This window comes from Asterias rubens, chromosome 19 (assembly GCF_902459465.1).
Source record: "Asterias rubens chromosome 19, eAstRub1.3, whole genome shotgun sequence".
Lineage (NCBI taxonomy): Eukaryota > Metazoa > Echinodermata > Asteroidea > Forcipulatida > Asteriidae > Asterias > Asterias rubens.
The window spans coordinates 1,835,928-1,858,932 of record NC_047080.1 but is presented as its reverse complement, the minus strand read 5'-3'; the positions used below and the strand labels follow the sequence as shown (position 1 = coordinate 1,858,932).

Below are 23,005 nucleotides of genomic sequence, written 5' to 3'. Positions count from 1 at the left end.
AAAATAAATTTGTTTTATTACTATTTTTCACATTACTCAACATTTATTTTGTTTGTGGAGTATAATTAAAGGTGTGCTTTTATATCGACACATACTACATGTTCTATAATATAAAACTTTCCGGAGCATTTGGTAGTATGGAACGCCGAAAAACAAAATTCAGAAAGCCCGCGACTAAATGTAACCCCGTTTTCTGGCCTACACACATTATCGTGTGTATCTGTTTTTTCCTGATTCCAATTTAATTATTCTAATAATAATAAGGGGATTGTCGTTTGATGTTTGTGTTATAATATTTAAGTAGACCTTTATTTGCAAAATTAAAAAAAACATTCAAAAATAAAAAATGATGAGAAATTTTCAAAACTCACGGCTCCTAGCTAAAACATCAGGGTATAATTTTATAAAGACTTTAAGCAGAATAACTTGCTGAGCACAGAAAAAGAACTTGCTTGGCTGAAAAAGAAATACCTGCAAAAAGTTTCAAGTTGCCAAAGGTTCAAATTCATTTATTGCTTAGCAACAAATCTGCTGAGCAGTATTTTCCGCTTAAAGGCTTTATGAAATTTGACCCCATTATGTACTATCTGTGGCTGGTATCCTGCTAACTTTTGCTTAGCAGAACATTTCTAACCAAATGTTTTCTGCTTAAGCAGATCTGTGAAATGTTACTGCCCTTCAAGATATGTTAACAACAAAATGATAAATACACACACAATTTTGGTCCTTAGCATTGATTCAAATTTATTCAACACAGTAAAGTTACTCACAAAATACATGTATATACATTATGTACAAGCAATTTAAAAAATAGCAGGAGAATAGGGCACTGTTATTTACAACTCATTTCTTCAATGGAAATAAAGATAATTTGGACGGAACTTTTATGAGTAACAAAGCATAATTGAAGGCCAAAACATCAAGTATAAGTTTTTATTAATTGTTATTATTTAATCATCTTAACAAAAACAAAGCTACACAATAGAAATAAGCAGGATTTATTTGTGACATACTGTTCAACATGATGAAATATTTGTACATTACAGTTTTAGAACCTGACTCAAATTGGTTAGGTTGGGGCAATGGTTAAGTTGAATACCAGTGATCTCAACCCAAAGCAAAGTCGCCCACTACAAAGTCACCGCTACAAAGTTGCCCCCTAACTAAGTCACCCCTCCATATACAAACCATCATGAAAGCATTTAAAACACCATTTTGCGGGGAGAAATGTTCAATGGGTAATAAAGTTAGAGAAGAAATTGTACAATATGAAATTGGGCACTTGGAGAATCTTCTCTATGTTATGAATAACAGTATTTTTGTTATGGTTGTAATTTTTCATACAGGGGAAGATGGCGGCATCATAGCGGTCCAAAGAAGATATTATTAAGTCCAGTCTTAAAGCACCAGTGATTTTGAAACATTCCTTTGGGCTCTGACTGGACCTAATGGACGGCGGCCCTTAATGGCGAGTTCATTGACTAGAGCTGATGTAGCTGCGCTTGTCCCTCCTCCAAGAAGCTGGTCAGAGTAGAACAGTGTCTAAAAGGTGAGAGAAAATCAGTAACAAAAAGTTGTTATTGAAGTACTAGGTTAAAATTGGTTTCTACTGACTTTTTTATTGATAGACTTGTTTTGTGAAAATAGAATGACCTCTTGCAAACTGCTTATAAAGCAAAAGGAACTATGGAGTAAATGCAAAAATAGTTAATGGGCAGACGTTTCAACCCTAGAAAGGGCCGTTCTCGAACAGTAGACATGTGGGGGTCTCGTCAAAATTGTGGATTTTGTTCTTTTGGGAACTAGGTCTTGCTTTTGATTCTACTGCCGTGGAGTAGTTTTCAGAATTCGGGCGATTACTTAGTTCTGAAAAGAACTGTCCTGCTTATAAACTACTACCTGGGTTGAAGGTAGGAAATCAGCCAGGACTACTACATCCGTTAAGTGATTCAAGGGAACTTGTGGTTTTTAACTTCACTTCTCAAGCAATGCAAAGGTAGTGGGTTCTAATCACACCCAGGTGTGTTTCATGTTTATTCAGAATTTTCGTTTTGGAGGAAGAAAAAGAAGTTTTTTTTCTACCTGTGGTCCACTTGATGATTGGATCCCAACAGAGCGTGTCTTGACTCCATGTAGTCTGTTCAACCGACTCGTTGCTGATAGCTGCCTCATCTTATCAGCTTGGAAGGATGCAGGCTTGGGTCTGGGCACCAGACCAAGGTCTCCCAGTTGGTAATGGGGCAGTGGTGCATGACCCTTGGCGATCGGTGAGAGGGGTGCCACGCTATAGGTGATAAACAAAATACTTGGAATTACTTTCTAAAATGGTAAATACCAGCAATACAATCCCTTAGAAATTTGTCCCTTAGAAATTTGTTTACACATCAGTTTTATAATGTTCACAAAATACTCAGTCATGTTTTTGTCTCAAGTTTGTATTACACAAAGATGATAACAGCTACGTATAAACATGTGACAAGTTCGTCACGTTAAATCTCTGTGCCCAATTTCCCAGAGCTGCTTAACTACTTACTGTGCGAGTTTCCATTTCATAGCGCTGCTGACCGTAAGCACAGGAATGATGTAACAATGCAAATTGACAGTAATTGTACAAGCCTGCCGCCTCGTTTTCTTGCAAACCTATGAAATACGCTTAGGCTTCAGCAATTTGTTCCGCTACATTGACCACAAAAATGTGCTTCTTGTTAAGCAGTGCTAAGAAATTTGCCCCTGGACTTCTTAAAAGTATGTCCTGAATTTTGCTGTTTATTAAATGTATCTTGAGAGTGGGTCAGCAAGACTCGCCACTACAGTTTTCACTCACCCTGGTTGAAATCCCTTGCCCGATCCTGGTATATTTGACTGCCTACTCTTCGTCCGATACATGGCTTCTTCTTCCCTCAAGAAGCTCGCTGGTGATGGGCCAACTCCGATGGCAGCGGCACTGTTGAGGATGACCAGGAGGTTTTCAAGCATGCTGTCACGCTGTTCAATCCCATCGTCCTCGTCTGCATCCTCGACGTCACCTTCCTCTGGCCTCGACTGATGGGTTCAAATAAATAATCTTACTTTAAGGAAGCAGTAAAAACTTAGTTCGAAAGTGTAGAGTTGCTTTACTGGGTCAAATTTCATAGAGCTACTTAAGTAAGCAACAAATAGCAGCTTTATGCTAAGGAAAAAAATTTCCGGATACCAGCAGCGTTCTCTCTTAACCGTGGTCCAACGGCCAAATACCAGATAAGACACCTGAGGACCAGTCAGAATTATGTCCTGCTGGCTACTAGTTCAGTGTTAAAAAGCAACTCTCTTTAATATAACGCTTGGACTGGAGAAGAGCGAACAGACCAGTGAAATTACAAACTTAGTGGTCCTTAAGGCCAGTCAATGAAAAAGTTTAGGGCAAACTCTAACCAGTTAAAAATGGTACACGCTATATTGGATGGGAACCTCATTCTAGTGAGGAATTTTTGTTGTTGTGCTTAGCCACCTTTTTGTGCTTAAGCAGCTCTATGAAAATTTTGCTCAAGTTAAGGGCTCAGTATTTTGGCTAGAGACTTTAACCTGCTAAAGCAAAATTGTTCCGTGCTTAGACTCCCATCTGAAGAGAGTCTGCAGAATCTACTCAGATATTCAAGAGTACTTACTGTAAGTATCCTATGCATTGAGTATGCCGCTTCAGCTAGTATCCTCTCAAGCCGTTCTTTATTCTTCAGAATCTCCTTCTTCTCTTTCTCCATCAGCTCTATCCTGTCTTCGAGTTGCTCGATCTCTTTACCCATGGACTGCATCTCTTCGCGAGATGATTCCGTCTGCTGCCGGAGGAGAGCAGCCTCCGCTTCCACCTCCAGGAGTTCTTTCTCATGCTCCTCCAGGTCGATGATGAGTGCTTCTTGCTGCTTGGCTTTCTCTGTTAGCATGCGAATGACCTGTGGTGACAACATAGTGAAGCAACATTTAATAATAACAATAATAATAAACAGTATTTATATAGCGCCAAAATCAGACTTAAAAGACGCTCGATGCGCTTTTAAACTTTAACCTTTGAAGGGTAACTTCCTCATGGTGACTCTCCCTTTCTTGACAGGGCAAGGCACATTTTCCTTAAAGTAAAGGGCAGCTCATAATGAGAGAAATTGCACTGGGAATGAAGGCCACAAAGGCACAAGGGCACCAAGGGCATGGAGGCAATCGCCTATAATGACTCTTGATAGTATCAGTCATGCTTTTGGGATGCACTAAGGCAATACAAATCCGCAAGATACATTTTGTTTTTGGTGAGACAGACTTCTTCTTCTTTAATATAATTTTTTTTGTCAAAACACAAACAAAGGGGCTGAAGGCGTTAAAAGTGTGCAAGTAGGTATCCAAAAACTATTTCTACCTTTTGATTGCTGTGATTCTTCTTAGCCAATTCCTTCTCGTTGTTCTCCAACATGTCCAGCTGCTGCAGCTGTTTCTTCTCCTTGGCCTGCTGCTGCTCATTCTCTTCGATCAACTCCATCGTCTTGTCGGACATCTTGGACAGCTGGGCATGGATGCTAACATTCTCGCGGATGGTGCGCTTGGTGGTGTCGGCCATCTGCTTATTGGAGACCTTACGGAATTCGGCGGCGACTTGATTGACGCGCAGGACCATCTCTCGTTTCAACCTGTTCAGAGAAACATAACACTAAACATTTAACTTTTGTACTCATTTAGGAGATCTAGAGTTCATAAGATTTCAGGGCCCAATTTCATTGCTCTGCCTACAACAGAAATCTGCGCTTACAATCACCGTTCTCGGCTCCCTTTACAAGCGCAAAATTTCTCAACTTGCTGTGTAAGTGAAGAGTGGCTAATAATTTGGAGTTCGCACGACCAAAATTCCCTGCAAACCCATGAAATCATGTAATTTTCAAGAAATGTGGCTCTATGGAAAAAGATATCAGTTATCCCCCAAAATATAAATCTGAGAAACGCTACGGTAAGATACGTTTCTCAGATTGTGTAATCCAATTGGAGAAAACCACTCCGGATTTTTTGCGATATCTTAAAAACACTACCTTTTGAAATTAAATTTTCACAGGTCAGTTTTATGACAATATATAGCTACAATCAATAATATAGGATTATAACAATCAAATGGTAAACAAAAAGAAGGTATAAGTTCCTTAATAATCACTGACCAATCACAGACTGTGTCCTTTAATCACTGACCATTTACAGACTGTGTCCTTTAACCACTGACCAATCACAGACTGTGTCCTTTAACCACTGACCAATCACAGACTGTGTCCTTTAACCACTGACCAATTACAGACTGTGTACCCACCTGTCTTTGTCGACCACCTGTTTCCTCTCCAGCTGGTAGATCTGTTCCTTGTGTTCCGTCTGCTGATTGTCGAGCTCCTGCTCCATCTGTGCAAACTTGGCCATAAGATCCTCCTTCTGAACTTTGAACTCTTCCAACGATGCAAGCTTTCCACCTTTAAGGCAAGGGAAGTTAGAAGTTTAACAAGTTGTACCACAAAAACAAATGTGTATGGTACAAATTTCAACTGTTGCCATGGTTCTTTCCATTTCTGTCGAGGTGCAAAAGTTGATCCATCTTACCAATTTACTACAAAAACAGTTATTTTGCCCTGCAAAAGACACTTAGCGTATACCACCCTCGCTGAGGACTAACGATAGAAACGCACAATTATAAGCCAATGAAATGTCTCCCTCTGTTGAGGGTACCATTTGAACTTTGTGACATCATACACTGACTGTTCAAATGCATATTTCTCAAAGTTGTATGGGTCTAACTATTATAGTAATATTTCTTACTCAGAATCATGTTTTCTGATGTGAGCTGATCTTTAGTTTCTTGGAACTCCGTTCTGAGCTGTGCGAGCTGCTGCTCGTAAGCATCCTTCTCTGCATCCTTGATCTGTTGGAGGCCGACGAGGCGATCGTTCAGATCAGCGATGTCATTCTGTCGCTGCTCAAGCTGCTTCTTCAAGAAGGAGACGATTTCCTTCTTGTCGGTGCCCATCTGATCATACTGGGCCCTGAATTCTCCGTTTGCTACCTCAAGTTCATCGCATTTTCTTTGGTATCTGTGTTGTAAAGATGAATGATCTTGTAATAATTTTAGAGGAAACATTTAGCAGAGACAACAGTACACTTACAATAAGTTAAAAGTCAGGGTCCACTTTCATAGCGCTGCTTAAAGGAAAGCAAATTTTCGTCCTAACTATAGCACAAACAAAAATTGCTTAAGCATTAAAGCCATTGGACACTTTCAGTACAGAAAAAAAACAGAAGGTAATGGTGAAAGACTTCTCCTGAAATATCATTCCATGAAATGCTTTACTTTTTGAGAAAACATTAAAACAATATCAAATTACGGATTTATTTTAAACACATGTCATGACACGGCGAAACGTGCGTAAACATTGGTGGGTTTTCCCGTTATTTTCTCCCGACTCAGATGACCGATTGAGCCTAAATTTTCAAAGGTTTGTTATTTTATATAGAAGTTGTGATACACGATGTGTGGGCCTTGGACAATACTGTTTACCGAAAGTGTCCAATGGCTTTAAGCATTTTTCACGAAAAAAGCTTCGGGACCAGGATTTGAACCCACATTGCAATAACTCAGCCAAGTCTGGTGCCCTAGACCTATCGGCCATGACACGTTCTATCAAGTTGGGGGTAGCAACGACAAAATTAAAATTACTCACCTAAACAGCCTCTGCTCTAAGTCGCGTATCTGTATCAGGAAAAATTCCTTACTGACCTCGGTCAGGTTGGCCCCCGAGGGCGCTGAGGAAGCCCTCGCAGATTTCTTTCCGCTCTTTTTCCCACTTTTCTTCCCCTTCTTCTTGCCTCCTTTCTTCTTGGGTGGCATGTTTCTGCCAAAGATTCAAGTTCACTGACTGAGTAAATGTCGCTTTTCTCAACTTTTAAATTCAAAACTGAGGTTCAAGAAGGTCCATCAAGTACGTCCGAGTGCTCGGCTGTTATTTCATCTTTTTGTCTATAAGTGTGTATCCGCGTTCAATCCAACCTGAGTTTAACTCATGTCTTGCAATTGTCAGCATCTGTAAAAAAAAAAAAAAAGTATTTTTTTAAGTTATTGTTACAAAACTGGTTAATACTATAATAGCTTGTTTTATACCTGCAGCAGGTCACATGTCTACAAGAAAAATCTTGGATGAATTTTGGTATAAAAAAGTAAATTAAGACAAATTATGCAGTGATAGCAAATTAATAAAACTTATTGAACAGTTTGACAATTTCAAGGGTGATTTATAACAGAATTATTTTAAAAAATAGCACTTTGCTTTTACCTGGATCTCAGAGAACCATTCTACTAACTACTGTAGTACTGTACTACACTGGACTAGATCTCGCATCTCACTCAGGCAATCAATGCATTGTGTGCCAAGACGAGGCAAGGGAGAGGGGCCGGGATATTAAGCTCTTTTTTGACTTATTTTTATAAAAAAATATTTAAAAAAATTAATTATTATTATTTTCTTTGCCTTTGGCCTAGCTAGGCCTATTTGTTTTAATAATTTTAGCCAGTAAAATAATACAATTGCATTTCTAATCATCATGTCTGTCAGGATTTCAGGTTGTTCAGTTTTTCTTCTGAGTAAATTTATCAACCCCCCCCCCCTTACACATCCCTTCCCCCACCCCTCCTGTCCACACAAAAACATGCAGTTTGTGTGCAGTGCACAAAGTCACTAACTTGTTCTAAATCTAATCATCATAATGGTTTTGTTTCTTCTGTTTTTCAGTACGTTCTGAAATATTTCTGTCAGTACTTACCTATCTAGGTATTCAATACATAATCAGTTTCACAAAAATAAACGAAGGAACTACTATGGACAACAAATAAACTAGATAGAACACTATCGAGAATCTTACCAGATGAAATACTCCCAATCATAGCGCCATCGCTCTGCTGGTGCTGCTTCGTCGCTAAGAAGCGTGACGTCAGATATAAACACACAACTGGTACTCAATCCAGCACATCTCACAAAATTCAATGAGTTAGTTTTCTGATTACCAGTGAAAGAATGCGTTTGTTTGTTTTTAATAACTCCTCAATAACAAGATGGCTGCGCCCATGGGATCGTTTTCAGCTCATCGACTGCACAGTTCATATTGAACGGTTCAGTAATCTAAATCTTATTAGGGGAATATTACATCTAAATCTAAATCAATTTAACATCTATTATATTTGCAGTACCCGCTGCCAAAACATAGGAAGGATTCGAACTGCCTCTAGCTACCGGGCAACCTCGGTAGTCTAGTTGGTAAGACACTGCTCTAGAATTGCATTTGTCTTCTGTGTACTTTATTGATAGTGATAGGCTTGTTGGTGTAGTAGTAGAGATAGTGGAACGGAAGATGGACAATGGAATAGGCAATAATTATCGTCCAAGGTGGCAGAAAGTCTTGTATAAAGACCAGGGTGTTCCGGATAACTACGTTGATGAATCCTTCCTTGGGGAGTTGAAGAGAAAAGGTACATTTTGAAAAAAATTATTTCAAATTTGAAAAATTTTTATTCAGATTTCTAATGATTTTGAATAGCAAATATACTTGTACTTTATATTTATTGATGTGATGTATCATGGGGGAAAAATTGTATTCAGTGTTTTTTGTGTGTTGAAAGTTATTTTCCTTTTCAAATTCAACTTATTTACTTGTTGTTTGTCTTAGTTAACATTCACAAGTTTGTTTGTTTGTTTTATTGTTTATGCAGAAACTACGTATGAATTGTGGCATGTGGTGCGGGAATCAGGCGTTGTGACTCAACAAATAAGTAGGTATGTCTAACGAGTGGAATGCATTTTTTGAGGAGTTACTTTTTAATGTTTTTATATATTTGTTGGTTTTCTCTGTGATTATAATTTCTAATGTGTGTAAATTAAAAGCAATATATTTTAAAACAAACACAATTTGGCCTGCAGCTGCGGGCTACAATTTGTGTTCTTTTGTTTCTATTAAACATCAAATAAACATCAAATAAATATCAAATATCAAAACAGTTTATGACTAATTTGTTCTTCTTTTCAATTTGTCACTTTTTTGTAGTATCTGCATCTTTGTGGTTTTATTTGTGTATATGCAACGGGAATTGCTCTCTCCAGTCAATCTGCTGTACGTCAACGCTGGGTTGTCTCTGATTGGCTATATTCTCTATGATGTCATCGATGGAGGGCAGGATCGGAAGGAGAGCGGAAGATCCCGTAAGTACCAAATATCCCCAGTCTGGGGCTCTATTCTTATTTTAAAAGTTTTGAAATTATTTTGTACTGGAAAATGCCAATTATTTTTTTTATTTTTTTAATGAGTACATTCGTTGTTAGTGGTTTTTATTTTGGGCCATTTTTGAGTTTGATTTTGTTACGTGCTTTGCGACCTCTGGAAAAGGCGCGTTTAAATGCCAGCTTATTATTATTTATTAATATTATTAATAGTGATGCCGAACTTACTTGAGGGATTTTGGTGTTTTTATTACAGGCTTGGATGATGTTAAAAGTACTGCCATCTTTGTTGCCTTTTCATATGGTTTGTCACCGATCCTGAAAACATTGACTGATACCGTTAGTACCGACACTATCTATGCAATGACTGTAAGTATTAAGTAACATTTAATATTTGTTGACCCAGTTTGTTCCTTTAACCCTAACAATGCCTATGTCTTCTACAATCCCAAATCAGAAATATGTTAAACTGTGTAGGGTGTGTAGATGCAGGTCTAAATGACAAATGTTTATCATTGGGACAAGCATACCAATCTTATAAGCGTCCAAACATTTCAAATTAATGCTGTTTTTATAAATTTTTAATTTACATTCGACTTTATTTTTTGTAGGTATTTATGCTTTTAGGAAATCTGCTCTTTCATGATTATGTGACAACGGAAACAAGGTATGACTTCAGTTTTATTTATTTTTTCCTGTAAAAAATGGTTGATTTAATCTTATTTATGGGAACATGTAGCACTGTTATTTACAGCAATAATGCAGATGTAATCAAATTAACATTAAAACAGGATAAATAAATAATTTGGGGGGCTAATCATCCTTACTCGCAGCTAAGAGCTGAATTGCGAAGAACGCGGCTACAACATGTTCGAGAAGCAGGCATGCAAGGGCGCCTTTGGCTGCCAGCCACATCGACACATTATGACCACGGAGCACAGCCAAGATCGAAAGTGTTTAATTTTTCCTGAGGGAGGAAAACCGGATAGTCTGGAAAACCCTTGTGGCACAGCAGAGAACCAACGCACAACTCAACTCACATTATGGCCCTGGCCGGGAATCGAACCGGGTCACCTTGGTGAGAGGCGAGCGCTTTACCCACAAGCCAACCGTGCCACCAGGATATCAACACAATGTTGCTCACATTTTGGGGAAAAATAACCTCATAATGGGGTTGCAATGCCTGGAAATAGTTGGACATGAGTTTTTTTTTTTTTTTTTTATAACAACATCTCGAGTTAAACCGATTTTACATTACATTCTTGTAATATTTCAGGGGAAGGAGACCTGTCTCACTATGTGCATCTATATTTGCATCGGTTTGTCTGGCATCCAGACTTCCTACTACTCTCCATGCCTTTGCCACAGTCACTGTTGCTATGCAGTTGTTTGCACTCTGGCCTGAACTCAGACGAAAACTTAAGGTAACTGTCTGAAACTTTTCTCTGATTTAATTACTGATTCTTCCTGTGTGCACTAGACCGCCACTGATATTCATTGATATCTCAAAACTGCTACCACATCTTTAAATGAAATTTCCACAGGTTAGTTTCATTGTATTAGTCTACATAACTTGTTATATGTGGGATTAAAACAATTGAACAGTTCCAGAAGTCAGAGGTATTCATGCCCTTTAAATACATTTGTCTTTTTAGGTTTGCATTCCGAGATCCCAGACTCCATTAACATTGTTGTCGGTTATCGTTGCATTCGTTGCCTTGGTAACAGTGAGTAACATAGCGGCCATTATCATCGTCTTCATTGATCTTGCCATTACTTTCCTTGTTCCTGTTTGCCTGATACGGTTACAACTTTTCAAAAAGTGAGTTCTATTTTTTTTCTTTACTAATAGCTTTGTTGAACTTTGCAAATACATGTGGCTTGCCGCACAGGGCTTAATTTCATAGAGACGTTTAAGCACACAAATTATCTGAGCATTGCAAAATTACCCTCAAAACCAAGTCGTATGGTTCCCGCTCTTTCCAATATGCGACAGTTCAGTTGTGTCTTTCAGAGGTTGTCAAACAGGCTGAGACATCAGAATAATTTAAAACCTGGTTAAAAACATATCTGTTTACTTTGTACAATAATTGTTGATTTCCTTTTACATCTCATAGTGACATCACGCTCATATGCGCTATATGAGAACGGTTTTCATTATTATTATTATTATTATTATATTATTAATTACCCTTACAATTTTTGATTGGTATCATGATCATTTCTGCTTAGCAGAAAATTGTTCGGCAATATTGTCTACATAACCAGCTCTTTGAAATTGGGCCCTGGTTAAAACTAATAAATGACATTTCAATTTTTGTGTTTCTTGTTTCCTTCCTTCAGAAATATCCATGGTCCATGGGACGAGGCTGTGATTCAACATTAGCTGCTTCTTTGGCGGGAAAACAAAATATTTTTTAACTGAACACTGCATAAGTAATGGAAAAGGGATTTTTAATCCAAAAGTGAACTATTTTTGGTGACCTTATTGGTATTTTTTAATGTGAGGGATTTTGGTATCTACAAGTTACCATTAAAGTTTCTATCAAAATTGCTTACATGCAGTTTTAGGGTGAATACTTGATTTAATGGTTTGATAAAAACACTGCTCATTGCAGTAAACATGTCATGGCTGTTTCAAATTCAAATATAAGTTTTCAGGTCAAACAGGCAAAAGAAACCACACAAAAACGGTTGTAGCATCTTTAATAAATCCTTCCAAACATTTTTGTCAAAGATACTAACAAACACTTTATTCACACAGTATTTCTGTAACTTATTATCCTTTTTATCATAAAATTAGGCTTAACATGTTTATACTCGCTTTCAGAAATAAAACAGGAGTTAGTTGCAACACATGCATCATATTGAACTAAATCTTTGCTTTATTGTACTAGGACGAATCAAGTTGTGCCTAGTGTGGAATTAACATAAGTCCATTATGTGTAAACAATAGTATAAGGTTGTAAACCAATGAAACTGTTGCATTAATGAGCCCTGCCTTCTGATTGGCCAATAGTGCTACAAACAACAGGTGGACAGATGCAGAATTTGTTCGCACCGTAAATAATCATGCGCGTAATAAAAGAGGTCCCTGCTTTTAGCAAATTTTAATTTACAGCAATCATTTTCCGTTTTGTTTACCATATATTTTTTTTTTTTTTTCAAATTGAAAATCCATGTAGGTCTCATGGAATGTAATTTGTGAAACAGTTGCATGAATTAAAAGTGGGCAGAAATTGCTGCGCGCAGTAATTACCAAGATGGTGATTCGGCATCGCACAACCGCGCAACAGTGCAAGAAAAAGTGTCCCACACAATGAAGTCTACAAGTATCAAAACTAAGAACTTGTACATCGCATAGCTCTGTCGCTCTGTTATTAATTAGTATTATTAACCATCATTTCTACCTTATATTTCGTAACATTACGTTTACGGATGCAAAGGGAATGCGGTACATACAGTCGGCTGGTCGTGCTGGCAACTGCGGGTAAGTTTTGTTGTAATTCCTGTAAACGGAGTCGGGAATCATTCACAGTACACATTGTAAAAAAAAAAATTCACAGCAAGCAATTTTCTAACCCTTTCGAGTAGCCTACAAGTATTACCTAATGATTATGTTCCTATATCAGTTTTATATACAATGTAGTGATACCAATTGATTGCTATTATTATTTACCGTGCGAGTAGCCCAACTCTACAACAGGAGGAAGCTTTGTACAGTTGTATACTAATTTCGCTGACAGGTCCGCCTGCGATTTATGAAAACAATAATGCCTGCCAAGTCTTACGCATGTCAAAACGCCCTCTGTTGAAACTGCTCTTCCATGTCTCTAGCAAACTGGAATTATTTCACAAAATATAACAGTCACTCAACAACAATTCAGTAGAAGCAAAAATTTCCTGTTTTTATAGCAGATGAAAATGGCGTATCTCATCATCTATAACCGCATAGGTTTATCAGGTGGATCAAGAACAGCAGAAATTGCCTCCTTGTTTTCTTCAACCCATTCATCGAATGTTTTAGCTGACGGCATTAGCTTCCTGCTTTCTTCAATGTCCATGTATTTGGCATACCCGGGATATGCCTCTCCCGCCAGGATGAACTTGTACCAGTTGGCCAATGTCTCGATGCCGAGATGGGTCTTGTACTTTTCTCGTAAATCGTCAAGTGTGAACTGCCAAGGAAAAACAACAATGTTAAAAGTATCAATGAATAACAATTTCTTGTGATGATTGTGTCAAGAGTCTTTTCTCACTATTGCTTCTATGAAAGTTTACTCTCTAAATGTAAAATAGTGAAAAACACCACTCTTTACATGTCGAGGTGTCCCTCCAATGGCTCCTTAAAAAGATTGGTGGTTATTTCACTCTTGTATAGAGGTTTCACTCCAGGACAGAGTGAAAAATCACTCAAACAGATGCAAACGTCAATCTGAAAGAGTGGAAGACCACTCGAAAAAGAGTTGTCCCTCATATGGCTCTTCAAAGGGTGCTTTAACGCAGCCCTTTTTTATTTAGAGAGTATGATCAGGTGCCTTTGTCTTGCTATCATTAATCATCAAAACTAGAGTATTGGTTATTGGTGCAAATCATTGTATGGTCCTTTTGCATGTGGAGCGTATAATTGGAGTTTATTGATCAAAAGTAGACTTCAACGTAATTGTTGTGCAAAAAGAACTATTCATTTTCTAAGTAAAACATTCATTTGTTGATTGTTCAAACTTGTATGCGTATTATCATTAATTCAATGACTGTTTTTCATTGCAAAAATAATATGAAATTGGCATTCATTTTGTGACTGAACAGACGACAAGTGAGCCATTACCTGTGCGTTTTCTATGGTCTGTCCCAGTGGTTGGAGGTGTTTGTTCATAATTTGAGCCACCTCGCCCACCGTATGTCTGTCCGTTACTAGAGTGATATCTCGGCGAAGGTAGTCTTCTCTATGACTGAATATGTGGCGTACGGCCTCACCCAAGAAGCTTATGTGCATCATGCCGTAGGCTTGCTCACCAGTCGGTATTTCTTAGGAAGAAAAAAGAGGCAAGAAAGTCGGTGTCTTAGAAAAGGCAAAGAAGCAATAACGTTTAGAATTCAAAGAATAATCGCTTACAAGCAGGGTTCGGAATTCGCTCTTAACTTGTTTCAGTCACTCATGGCCAGAAGGACCAGTTGTCTTGTCATTTGGTCCATTAGCTTTTTAACAGGTTCATACTTCATATTAATAATCAGGGGCGTGGTGCAACGCTCCGCTGAACTAGCCAGTCGGACCACTTTCAAGAAGAGAATCTTGACTGGCCCTCTGGTGTTTTTAACTGCCATTTCGGCCAGCGGACCAATGTTAAGTGAGTATGCTTGCAAAGTTTGCTGATCAGAAATGGATTCACACTACTTTTCAACTTTGACCGAGAAAATAATTATTACAAAAACAAACTGTGAGAAGTGAATGACGCGTTCATGACATAAATATCTTCTACAACAACTTAGAATCTGACTCACCTATAGTATACACACCGTCTTTTACCTTCCTCGGTTTAAGAACACCAGCATAGTTTTCATAAAAGTCAGATAGTGTCACCGCCGTCAGCGGCAAGTTCTTCTCCTTAAAATAGTTCGTCACTTTCGCTTTGCTGTCACTCCACGGCACCGGGCAGCCAGTAACCTCCTCACAATGTGGTAACGTCGTGAACACCAAGTGGTGGAGTCCAACCGCCATGCAGGCATTCGCAAAGTTCATCCCGTATTGGTACTCGATTTTGTCTGCATCCTTTGCGAACTGCTGAGGCGGGACTGTAACGAGGAAGCAACAATCTGCTCCTTGGAGGATTGGTATGAGACTCTCTGTCTGGGCTAGCTCTGCCTGGACGAGCTCGCAGCCGGCGGCCTGGAGGGCTTGGGCTTTGGGTGATGTTGGGTTACGAGTCACGGCACGGACGTGGAATTTCTCAGGCTCCTCGAGGAGGGCTCGCACCACGGAGCCGCCCTGCCGCCCTGTCGCTCCGAAGACGATGACCACTTTCTTCATCGTTCTAAGAAAGAAAAAGAGAAAATAATTACTATTTTTCATAGTCCCTATAAGTATCTTCTTAAGAAATTGAGCTCGAACATTGCAGATAGTATCCTCTTGAAGCAACATGCCGGTTTTGAACCGTAGCGTCGGTCCAGATTAGGCGGTATTCATTTTTAAAATAATGGTAGATTTTCACACCATAAAGTTCCCGCCAAAATGTTGGGATAGAAACAGTATACAAAAAAAGTCATACCTTTCCCTTGAAACTAAAAATGTTTCCGCACGAAAACTGTTGATAGGAATGAATTTACAACCCGTATACACAAGTTATTCTTCTGTCTTGGTTTGTTTTCCATCACGCACTTTTTATCCCGAACTTTAGCCTTTCTTTTATGTTTCCGATTTCAAAGATATATATGCAGATAAAAGTCTGACCTGATCAACAGTGTTATGTAAACAGTGTAGGTCGTGCATGCACGTTTGTCACAAAATGTAACTCTTCTTATGATGTTGGTATTGTCATGTTGTAGACAAAGTTCTCGAAACTTGTAATGTTTCACATTGTGGAGTTGTATAAAAAGATTTTCTTTTTATTGGAGAGTGGAAAATATATAGGGTTTATGAAGAATCATGTGTAATATTTACAAGAAGTATTTTTAATCGGTGTAATTTTTGTACATTCAATAATTTATTTTTCATAGACTGTTTGTTTAGTCAAGTATCAATTATTTTCCGTTGTAACTTCAAAAGCTGTTTAGAACTCGAGTGTTCCCCCAGCAACTTGGACTTCGTTATCATGCTTCCATGGTGACGTGCATACATACGGCTGTTTCGTTATCATGTTCCCATGGTGACGTACTTGCAGCAGACGGCTGTTTTGTTAGCATTGATACACCAAACATCGTTATAGTAGTGCAGATGCTAAACTTAGTATAGCGCATAATATTTCATTTTTATTTTCTGCATAATATATGCAATAATGTCCGCCGGATAGTGTTGCATAGAGGACATAATTGCATGCGACACCGGTATTCGAACTCCAAATAGGGGGAGAGGGGGGGGGGGGGGGGGCACCACACTAAAATAGTCAAAAGAATTATATGACTTTATTAGCCGACAAAATGTCGTTCGAAAATGGTCATTCGTTAATCATCATTGGCTTGTGAAGTGGAGGTGGCTCAAACTAGTACTAGTAGCAATTAGCCATAGGAGAAACAAACACATTTTCGGGGTGTTACTTTCAGGGGTAAGTAGCACAATTTCGATTGGCTGACCTATCAAAAATGAAAGAGAAAAAAAAAGGAATTTTAGTTTTCCTTCAAGAGGTTGAAAGACTTGAAGTATTTTTAAATAGCCCCTGGAGAGGTAGCCGAAGCCTGAGACTCACGCGGTGGTTTCGAAAAGGGCCCTGCTTTGATGCAGAGAGCGCCCCCAAGGTGTACATTTCTGCCAATGTTTCACTTTTTTCCCGTGGATATTGTGTGCACAAAATAACACAACTTCACAAGCAGGTAACTATCACTTTGTTTGTATTTAGAACAAATTCAACCAGTGTGTGCCACCGTGTCAGCCAGAGCACAGAGGAATAAAATTATATACATCGCCTGGTTAGTCATGTTAGTGGTTCCGTCCGCTTCCATTTCCAATCCATTCCAAGTTCCAGTTGATTTGTAGACCCAGTGTCCCGGCCCACCACTAGTCTAGTGACTCACTGGGGCACATCATAGTCACACTGTGTGTGTGTAGACTACCCTCCTCCGAGCTCCCTCTTCCTTGCACTATGCTCTGGCCTTCGCTTCGGGGGGAGGGGTAAGAGGAGGGTTACGTTAGTATCGCAACTTGTAATGTATGAGTATGACTTTGTAACATTGTAAATTCATTGTAATTAATGCTCATTTTCAAACAGATCTTTTCCAATTTGAAAAATGAAATTCAACTTGCACAACGTCAAAAGTACAGCTGGTCGCCTAGCAACATTATCTGAGCTTGGTCACCATGGAAACATCTCGATGGAATCTCCAGGATGTACGTTGTATACTCGAGGAGGCTCAGCCCCAAACCTGTCGCTCACTCTACTCAATGGCATAGAGGGAGTGCCACCGGTGACTCAAATACCGATACCAACAATGTTAGTCTTGCTTTTTTAGGCCAAATAAAAATAAACACCAGTTGATCGTCCTGGTAAAAGAAGAGGCCCTTTTTATTTGTTTATTGCTTTCAAAGGTGGCCGCCATCCGCCAAGCAATTTAATTAAAAACTATTAAAGTTACCAATTACTCTGTGTAGTTACATGTTTTAAAGTAGTTGAGGGCCTTAGTTTAAAGATACATACACATAAATATATTTGTCTTTTTGAAGAAAAAAAAAGTAAAAAGAAAAAATAGTAAAAAAAATGATGCAGCCTCAAAAAAGGATGAGGGAGGGGACGATCAACTTCTTTTCTTTTTTTTTGGCCTTATGCCGTGTTTTTATGATCTTTTTGTCAAGGGAACTCAATAAACTCCCACAAGGGGATATGAATGCCAAGCTGGCAACAGCCAATCTCTCTCATACATTGGTTTAAAGGAACATGTTGCCTTGGATAGGACGAGTTGGTCTATAAAAAGCGTTTGAAACCGTTTGTTATGAAATGCATATGGTTAGAAAGATGTTGTAAAAGTAGAATATAATGATCCACACAAGTATCACTCAAAATTGCACGGTTTTCATTTTACGTCGCGAACTAACACGGTCGGCCATTTATGGGAGTCAAATTTTTGACTCCCATAAATGGCCGACCGTGTTTGTCGACGAGGTAAAACGAAAACCACGCAATTTCGAGGCATATTTGTATAGATCATTGTACTCTACTTTTACAACATCTTTCTAACCATACCGATTGTATAACAAACGGTTACAGAACGCTTTTCAAAGACCAACTCGACCGATCCAAGGCAACGTGTTCCTTTAATGTCTATGAACATGAATGCACAAATTAAGAAATTGTGATTCAGTAACTAAACTACATTTGTTCTAGTCATTGTGAAATCAGCAGTTAGCTTGGTAGGATTCGATTCCCAAACCTTGTGATTGCAAGTCCTGCATGCAGTCTAACAAATAATCTCTTTGCATTTCAAACTGAGTTTATAAAACCTCTTCTGAATGACGTAAAGTAATAATTATGCAGCAGATGCTCTAAAAAACTTGGCTTAGCTAAAATTTTTGTAAATTTTTTTTTGACATTGCAACGTTTGATTTCAAATGTTTCCTGTTGTACCATCACTGTGATTATTTTTCACCCTTGTAGCGTTGAAAGCCAAGAGGTCTTATCCACCCTCGGTCAGGGTGTGGCTTCATTCTCAGGGAGGCCCGGTACCATCACATACTCCTGCACTCAGGACCCAGGCCAGCAATCACGATCTGGTTATAATGACAAGAACAGTGTGTCTGTATGGACCCCTGCTGGCAGAGAAAGGGTGAACACATTCTCATACTCCCTGATGTTTTTACTATAAAGATTAATTTTTATTTTTTTATTTTTGAGATTCATACCTCAATTCCCAGGGTTGGGTTCTTAACACACCACCGCACATTACTCAAGAGAATGGTAATGGTAGTTTGTGTAATAACCTTTTAGCTCTTGTTATAAAAAGCACTGTTGAGAAGAGGTTTTGCTTTTAACAAGTACATTTTGAAATCCTTAATCTCATTTCCACTTTGTGTTTCTTTGTTTTGCTGTCCTCTTATAACAACATTACTGATATAAAGAGGTCATTTGGTCAGTCTCAGCGACTTTGTTATATCAAGAGTTGACTCGAATAGCAAGACACAACAAACTCTACCTGGCAAGTAGACACACACATGGTGTTGCCGCAAACCAAATATCTATTGATACCTCACCATGCAATGCCTCAAATCATACATGTCTTCATTTGACAGCTTACCATTGATAGGTTCCTGTCCCTGCAAGAAGCCTTGCAAGTGGACTGGATAGACGCTCTCTCTGATGGAGACACCCCAACGGGATCAATGTCTAAGAGAATAAGGAAATCAGTAGACCGGACGTTGGTTTACTTAGACAAGTGTCTGGATGCAAAGCAGAGCAGGCAGGTACACTTTCAACAAGTATTGCGTCTGATTTATCTTTATTGAGGGCAGCATTCATAACAGACACAACATATATTTTCAAAAGTCGCCTGCCGGCAATTTTTGGAGATTCAGATTTTTGCGCTATACTTTTTTATTGATTTCTAATCTATGGGGGCACTTCAGATGAAGTAACTTTTCAGAATGTTTACTGCCATAACCATCATTATGACCATACAAGTAATCTTTTAGCACTAGCACATAGCGTCATTCACTTCGCACCCCGCCTTGGAAATTTGCATGATTACCAGCCATACCTAGAAAGAAGTTCATGGAAAACTTTTGATGTGATTTTGTTTAAATATGTTTTGAACTACACACAAGTCACAACAGTGCGGTGAAAGAAGGAAATGATATTGTTGATATCTTTTTGTGAAACAGAATCTTAAAGACACCACTATTCTTGGTGTGATTGTTGGAGGAGACTCACTGGAGGAGAGAAACCGATCAGTCAGGGAGACGGTGAAGAGACCCGTAGGAGGCTTTGTCTTAGATGGATTCCACCAGGGAGCCATGGAAGACGGGACAAGATGGAGCATCATGGAGTCTGTCCTGGTAAGGAGTCTGATTGTCCGTTATCAAGTCCAGGGCAAAAATTTCGTAAAGCTGCTTTAACAAATTCTGCTTAGCAAAAAGTATCGGGATACCAGCCACAGTACATGTGAGATAGTATTTTGTTAGGTATCCTTATTTCGGTAGGCATAAATATTTTGTGCTTAGCTACTTTTTGTGCTTAAGCAGCTCTATGAAAGTTGGCCCAGAAGGGAAGGTTCAACATGTGTAGTGGCTTCTTATGTAACGCTCGTATTTGTCATTCATTGACGCTCAAGGCGCTTCAACAATAATTATTTTCCTGCTAGGTGTTTTGGAGCCCTTTTTTAGAAGTTTTATTTCCTTTTTCATCAGAACGAAATCCCTGAGGACAAGCCAAGATTTCTCCCAAGGGTTGGTCGACCGGATAAGGTGATCCAGGCAGTGGAACTTGGTGTGGATATTTTTGATTCAGCGTATCCTTTTTAAATTCTTTAAAAGAAAGTGAAGAAGGTAAAACCAGTACCATAACGATGTATCAGCTATAATTTGTTTTACCCTTAAAGCACTGTACACACACATAGGTTCCCAGTTTCTGTGGAAAAAAACTCACGGGCAATCACTAGGGTAAGACCATTGCATTGAAGTCTTGTCAAAGCATTAATCCTGTTATGTGTGGAGATGATTTTAAAAAACTCAACTAGGAAGGAAATTATCCTGCATCCTGAGAAATTGTCCATTCCCCTTTGTACATAATAAATCAACTTCAAAAGAAGTCCATTTCAAATAACAGCATTTTATGTATCATATGAAACATGGTGGGAGTTTACTTAGAAGAGTTGTCAACCATCGGTTCTTTTCAGAACTAACACCGCTCAAAAGAGATTTCCACATGGTGCTACCGCAAACCTCACTTAAAAAGCATTTTTTCAAAATAAAAAACAAAAACTTTCCTATCACTATTAAACCAGCTTCCCATTTGAAGTAACAGAGAGAGGTTGTGCCTTGGTGTTTTCATACCATCTTGACCCTCCTCCATCTTCATCTGTTAATGATGAGGAGGTAAGACATACCCTGCCTGCCTCCTCCAATATGACAGATACAGATGGTGGAAATGACAGAACTACACAGTGTGGTGAAAATGGAGAAGATGGTGGCCGGACGATGTATGAAATCAAACTCTCTGACCGAAGGTATTTTGTTTAACCAAACTTGCTCCATAAGGCCTGAAATATGATAAATGCATTGGTGATTTTGAAGGTTGAATCAGTAACTAGGACCTATATCTACACCCATTTTGTGTTGTTCTTTGTGATGACAAGAATCAGTAACTAGAACCCAAACCTACACCTGTTTGTGTTGTTCTTTGTGATGACATGAATCAGTAACTAGGACTCAAACCTACACCCGTTTGTGTTGTTGTTTGTGATGACAGGTACATTGAGGATTTTTCTACCCTGGTTGAAGGATGTGAATGTTACTGCTGTGTGAATCACACCAAAGCCTATATCAACCATCTCATCAATGTTAAGGAGCTTCTTGCTGGTGTGCTGCTCATGATGTAAGAAAACCTCTAACTCTTCCAGTGGCCACTTTTTTTTTCTTCGTTTTTAATGAAAATACTTGTCAAGGTGGGAAATTCATGTGTCTGTCATGCGTTTGTGCGTATTAGTGTGCAATGCATAACAATTAAAACACAAGCTTAGCAACACACATAATTCCATGTAAAAATATCTGCGTTGCTTGGCGTGCATTTTAGTTGTTGTATTCCTTGTGTACAAGAGTCCATTTGGAAAGTTTTAATGAAACGGTGCCATTTTACAACTGGCAATGCTTATCTCAATATACTAAGTCATATACCGAGGGATAAACTAATGGGTAGCAACCCTACCGTCTGCCAGACGGCCTAGAGATTGTATTTCACCATTTCGCCCCTGATTGCGTATTACAAACAACGCATGAGGGACACATGGACTTCTGACCTAAAAGTCTATTTCCAAATATAAATCATTATTTCTCATTCCTGTTGCTCCCTCTGTTTTTCATTGTCAAGACGATTTTAGTTTATTTTATTTCCCTGCAGACACAACTTCCATCATCACTTCAAATTCTTTCAAAGCATCCGACAAGCTCTCCAAGAGGGCAGAATGCAAGAACTGAAGGAAGAAATCCGCAAAACCAGGTGACCCCAATCTAGGTGGAATGGACGAGAATTTTGAAATAACACTCTGAAACTTTTTAGAACTCTCTTTAGTCCCAGCCAAAGGTTAGAGTGAGGTTAACTACAGTGAATATAAATTTGTTGGACCTTTGTGAGTTTTGTGGTCTTACGAAGAACCAATGGATTTGCATCAGTGCAGTGTTTGTCTTTGGCAAACTGCAAGGAGAGGAATTTGTGTACAAATGGGTGACATCATCTTCTACATTGGTTTTTATATATATTTCTTATGAGACATCGCCTAACGCCATGGAGACATCGCCTAACGCCATGGACGGCCACTTGAAGGTGAGGGTCACATCGAGCTGATTTTGGCTGTCGACCCAAATCAACTGCCACCAGGGGCACATGCCACCTACTCCTTGGGCTTAAACGGAAGTAGCCGCTTCACAGTTCCTAAGGATACAGGCATGTGTATCATCCACTAAGCCTGGCTGGTATGGCAGAATGCACTACCTCCCAATTTTTTTACGGAGCAATTATGGTGCAGGATTTTATGCTCATTGCTGAATACTTCATTGGAAGTTTATTTACATTTTAAATACATTTATAACACAATGAATCATACTGTACATCTTGAAATAAGAATAACTTCTAATGAAAACAACACAGAACCAATCATTTTAAATTATAAACAGCCATGCACCTGTTATATAAACATTTCATATGATCAACAGTAATAAACAGCCAAAAGTATAATCATTGCGTCAATGTACAATTTTGTTAGAGCTCCTAAACAAAAATCCATATTTTTTTCTTCAAGTCTTTGTATTACACAGGACATAAGTGAAACACGACAAACAGTGCTTGTTTACCCAGAAATATTCTCATTTGAGTGTGAGGATAACTATGCCAGCTGTCTTTACA

General features: G+C 38.7%; 4 protein-coding genes across 5 annotated transcripts; 2 read left to right on the top strand and 2 right to left on the bottom strand.

The window, feature by feature from the left end:
- Positions 1-733: 733 nt before the first annotated feature.
- Positions 734-7,956, bottom strand: LOC117303201 (cilia- and flagella-associated protein 157-like). Its single transcript, XM_033787338.1, has 9 exons — positions 7,903-7,956; positions 6,708-7,067; positions 5,809-6,080; positions 5,312-5,465; positions 4,382-4,649; positions 3,645-3,926; positions 2,825-3,042; positions 2,083-2,284; positions 734-1,542 (listed from the first exon to the last, which is right to left on the bottom strand). The coding sequence occupies exons 2-9, from the start codon at positions 6,872-6,874 to the stop codon at positions 1,399-1,401; spliced, it is 1,707 nt and encodes a 568-aa protein (XP_033643229.1). The 5' UTR covers positions 6,875-7,067; positions 7,903-7,956; the 3' UTR covers positions 734-1,398.
- Positions 1,462-12,574, top strand: LOC117303202 (phosphatidylinositol N-acetylglucosaminyltransferase subunit C-like). 2 transcript variants are annotated; one of them, XM_033787339.1, is made up of 9 exons: positions 1,462-1,549; positions 8,352-8,506; positions 8,747-8,810; positions 9,079-9,233; positions 9,508-9,620; positions 9,863-9,918; positions 10,528-10,675; positions 10,907-11,073; positions 11,595-12,574. In XM_033787339.1, exons 2-9 carry the CDS (start codon positions 8,389-8,391, stop codon positions 11,635-11,637), a joined length of 864 nt encoding a protein of 287 aa, XP_033643230.1. In that variant the 5' UTR covers positions 1,462-1,549; positions 8,352-8,388; the 3' UTR covers positions 11,638-12,574. The 2 variants fall into 2 exon arrangements, with proteins under 2 accessions (XP_033643230.1, XP_033643232.1); XM_033787341.1 differs by lacking the exon at positions 1,462-1,549 and adding an exon at positions 7,954-7,992.
- Positions 12,575-12,879: 305 nt separating this feature from the next.
- On the bottom strand, positions 12,880-15,279 carry LOC117303200 (nmrA-like family domain-containing protein 1). Its single transcript, XM_033787337.1, has 3 exons — positions 14,754-15,279; positions 14,080-14,279; positions 12,880-13,429 (listed from the first exon to the last, which is right to left on the bottom strand). Exons 1-3 carry the CDS (start codon positions 15,277-15,279, stop codon positions 13,193-13,195), a joined length of 963 nt encoding a protein of 320 aa, XP_033643228.1. The 3' UTR covers positions 12,880-13,192.
- Positions 15,280-16,696: 1,417 nt separating this feature from the next.
- LOC117303052 (queuine tRNA-ribosyltransferase accessory subunit 2-like) lies at positions 16,697-22,966 on the top strand. Its single transcript, XM_033787105.1, has 9 exons — positions 16,697-16,775; positions 17,171-17,392; positions 18,551-18,719; positions 19,183-19,353; positions 19,771-19,944; positions 20,296-20,396; positions 20,892-21,113; positions 21,356-21,481; positions 22,004-22,966. Exons 2-9 carry the CDS (start codon positions 17,190-17,192, stop codon positions 22,104-22,106), a joined length of 1,269 nt encoding a protein of 422 aa, XP_033642996.1. The 5' UTR covers positions 16,697-16,775; positions 17,171-17,189; the 3' UTR covers positions 22,107-22,966.
- Positions 22,967-23,005: the final 39 nt, after the last annotated feature.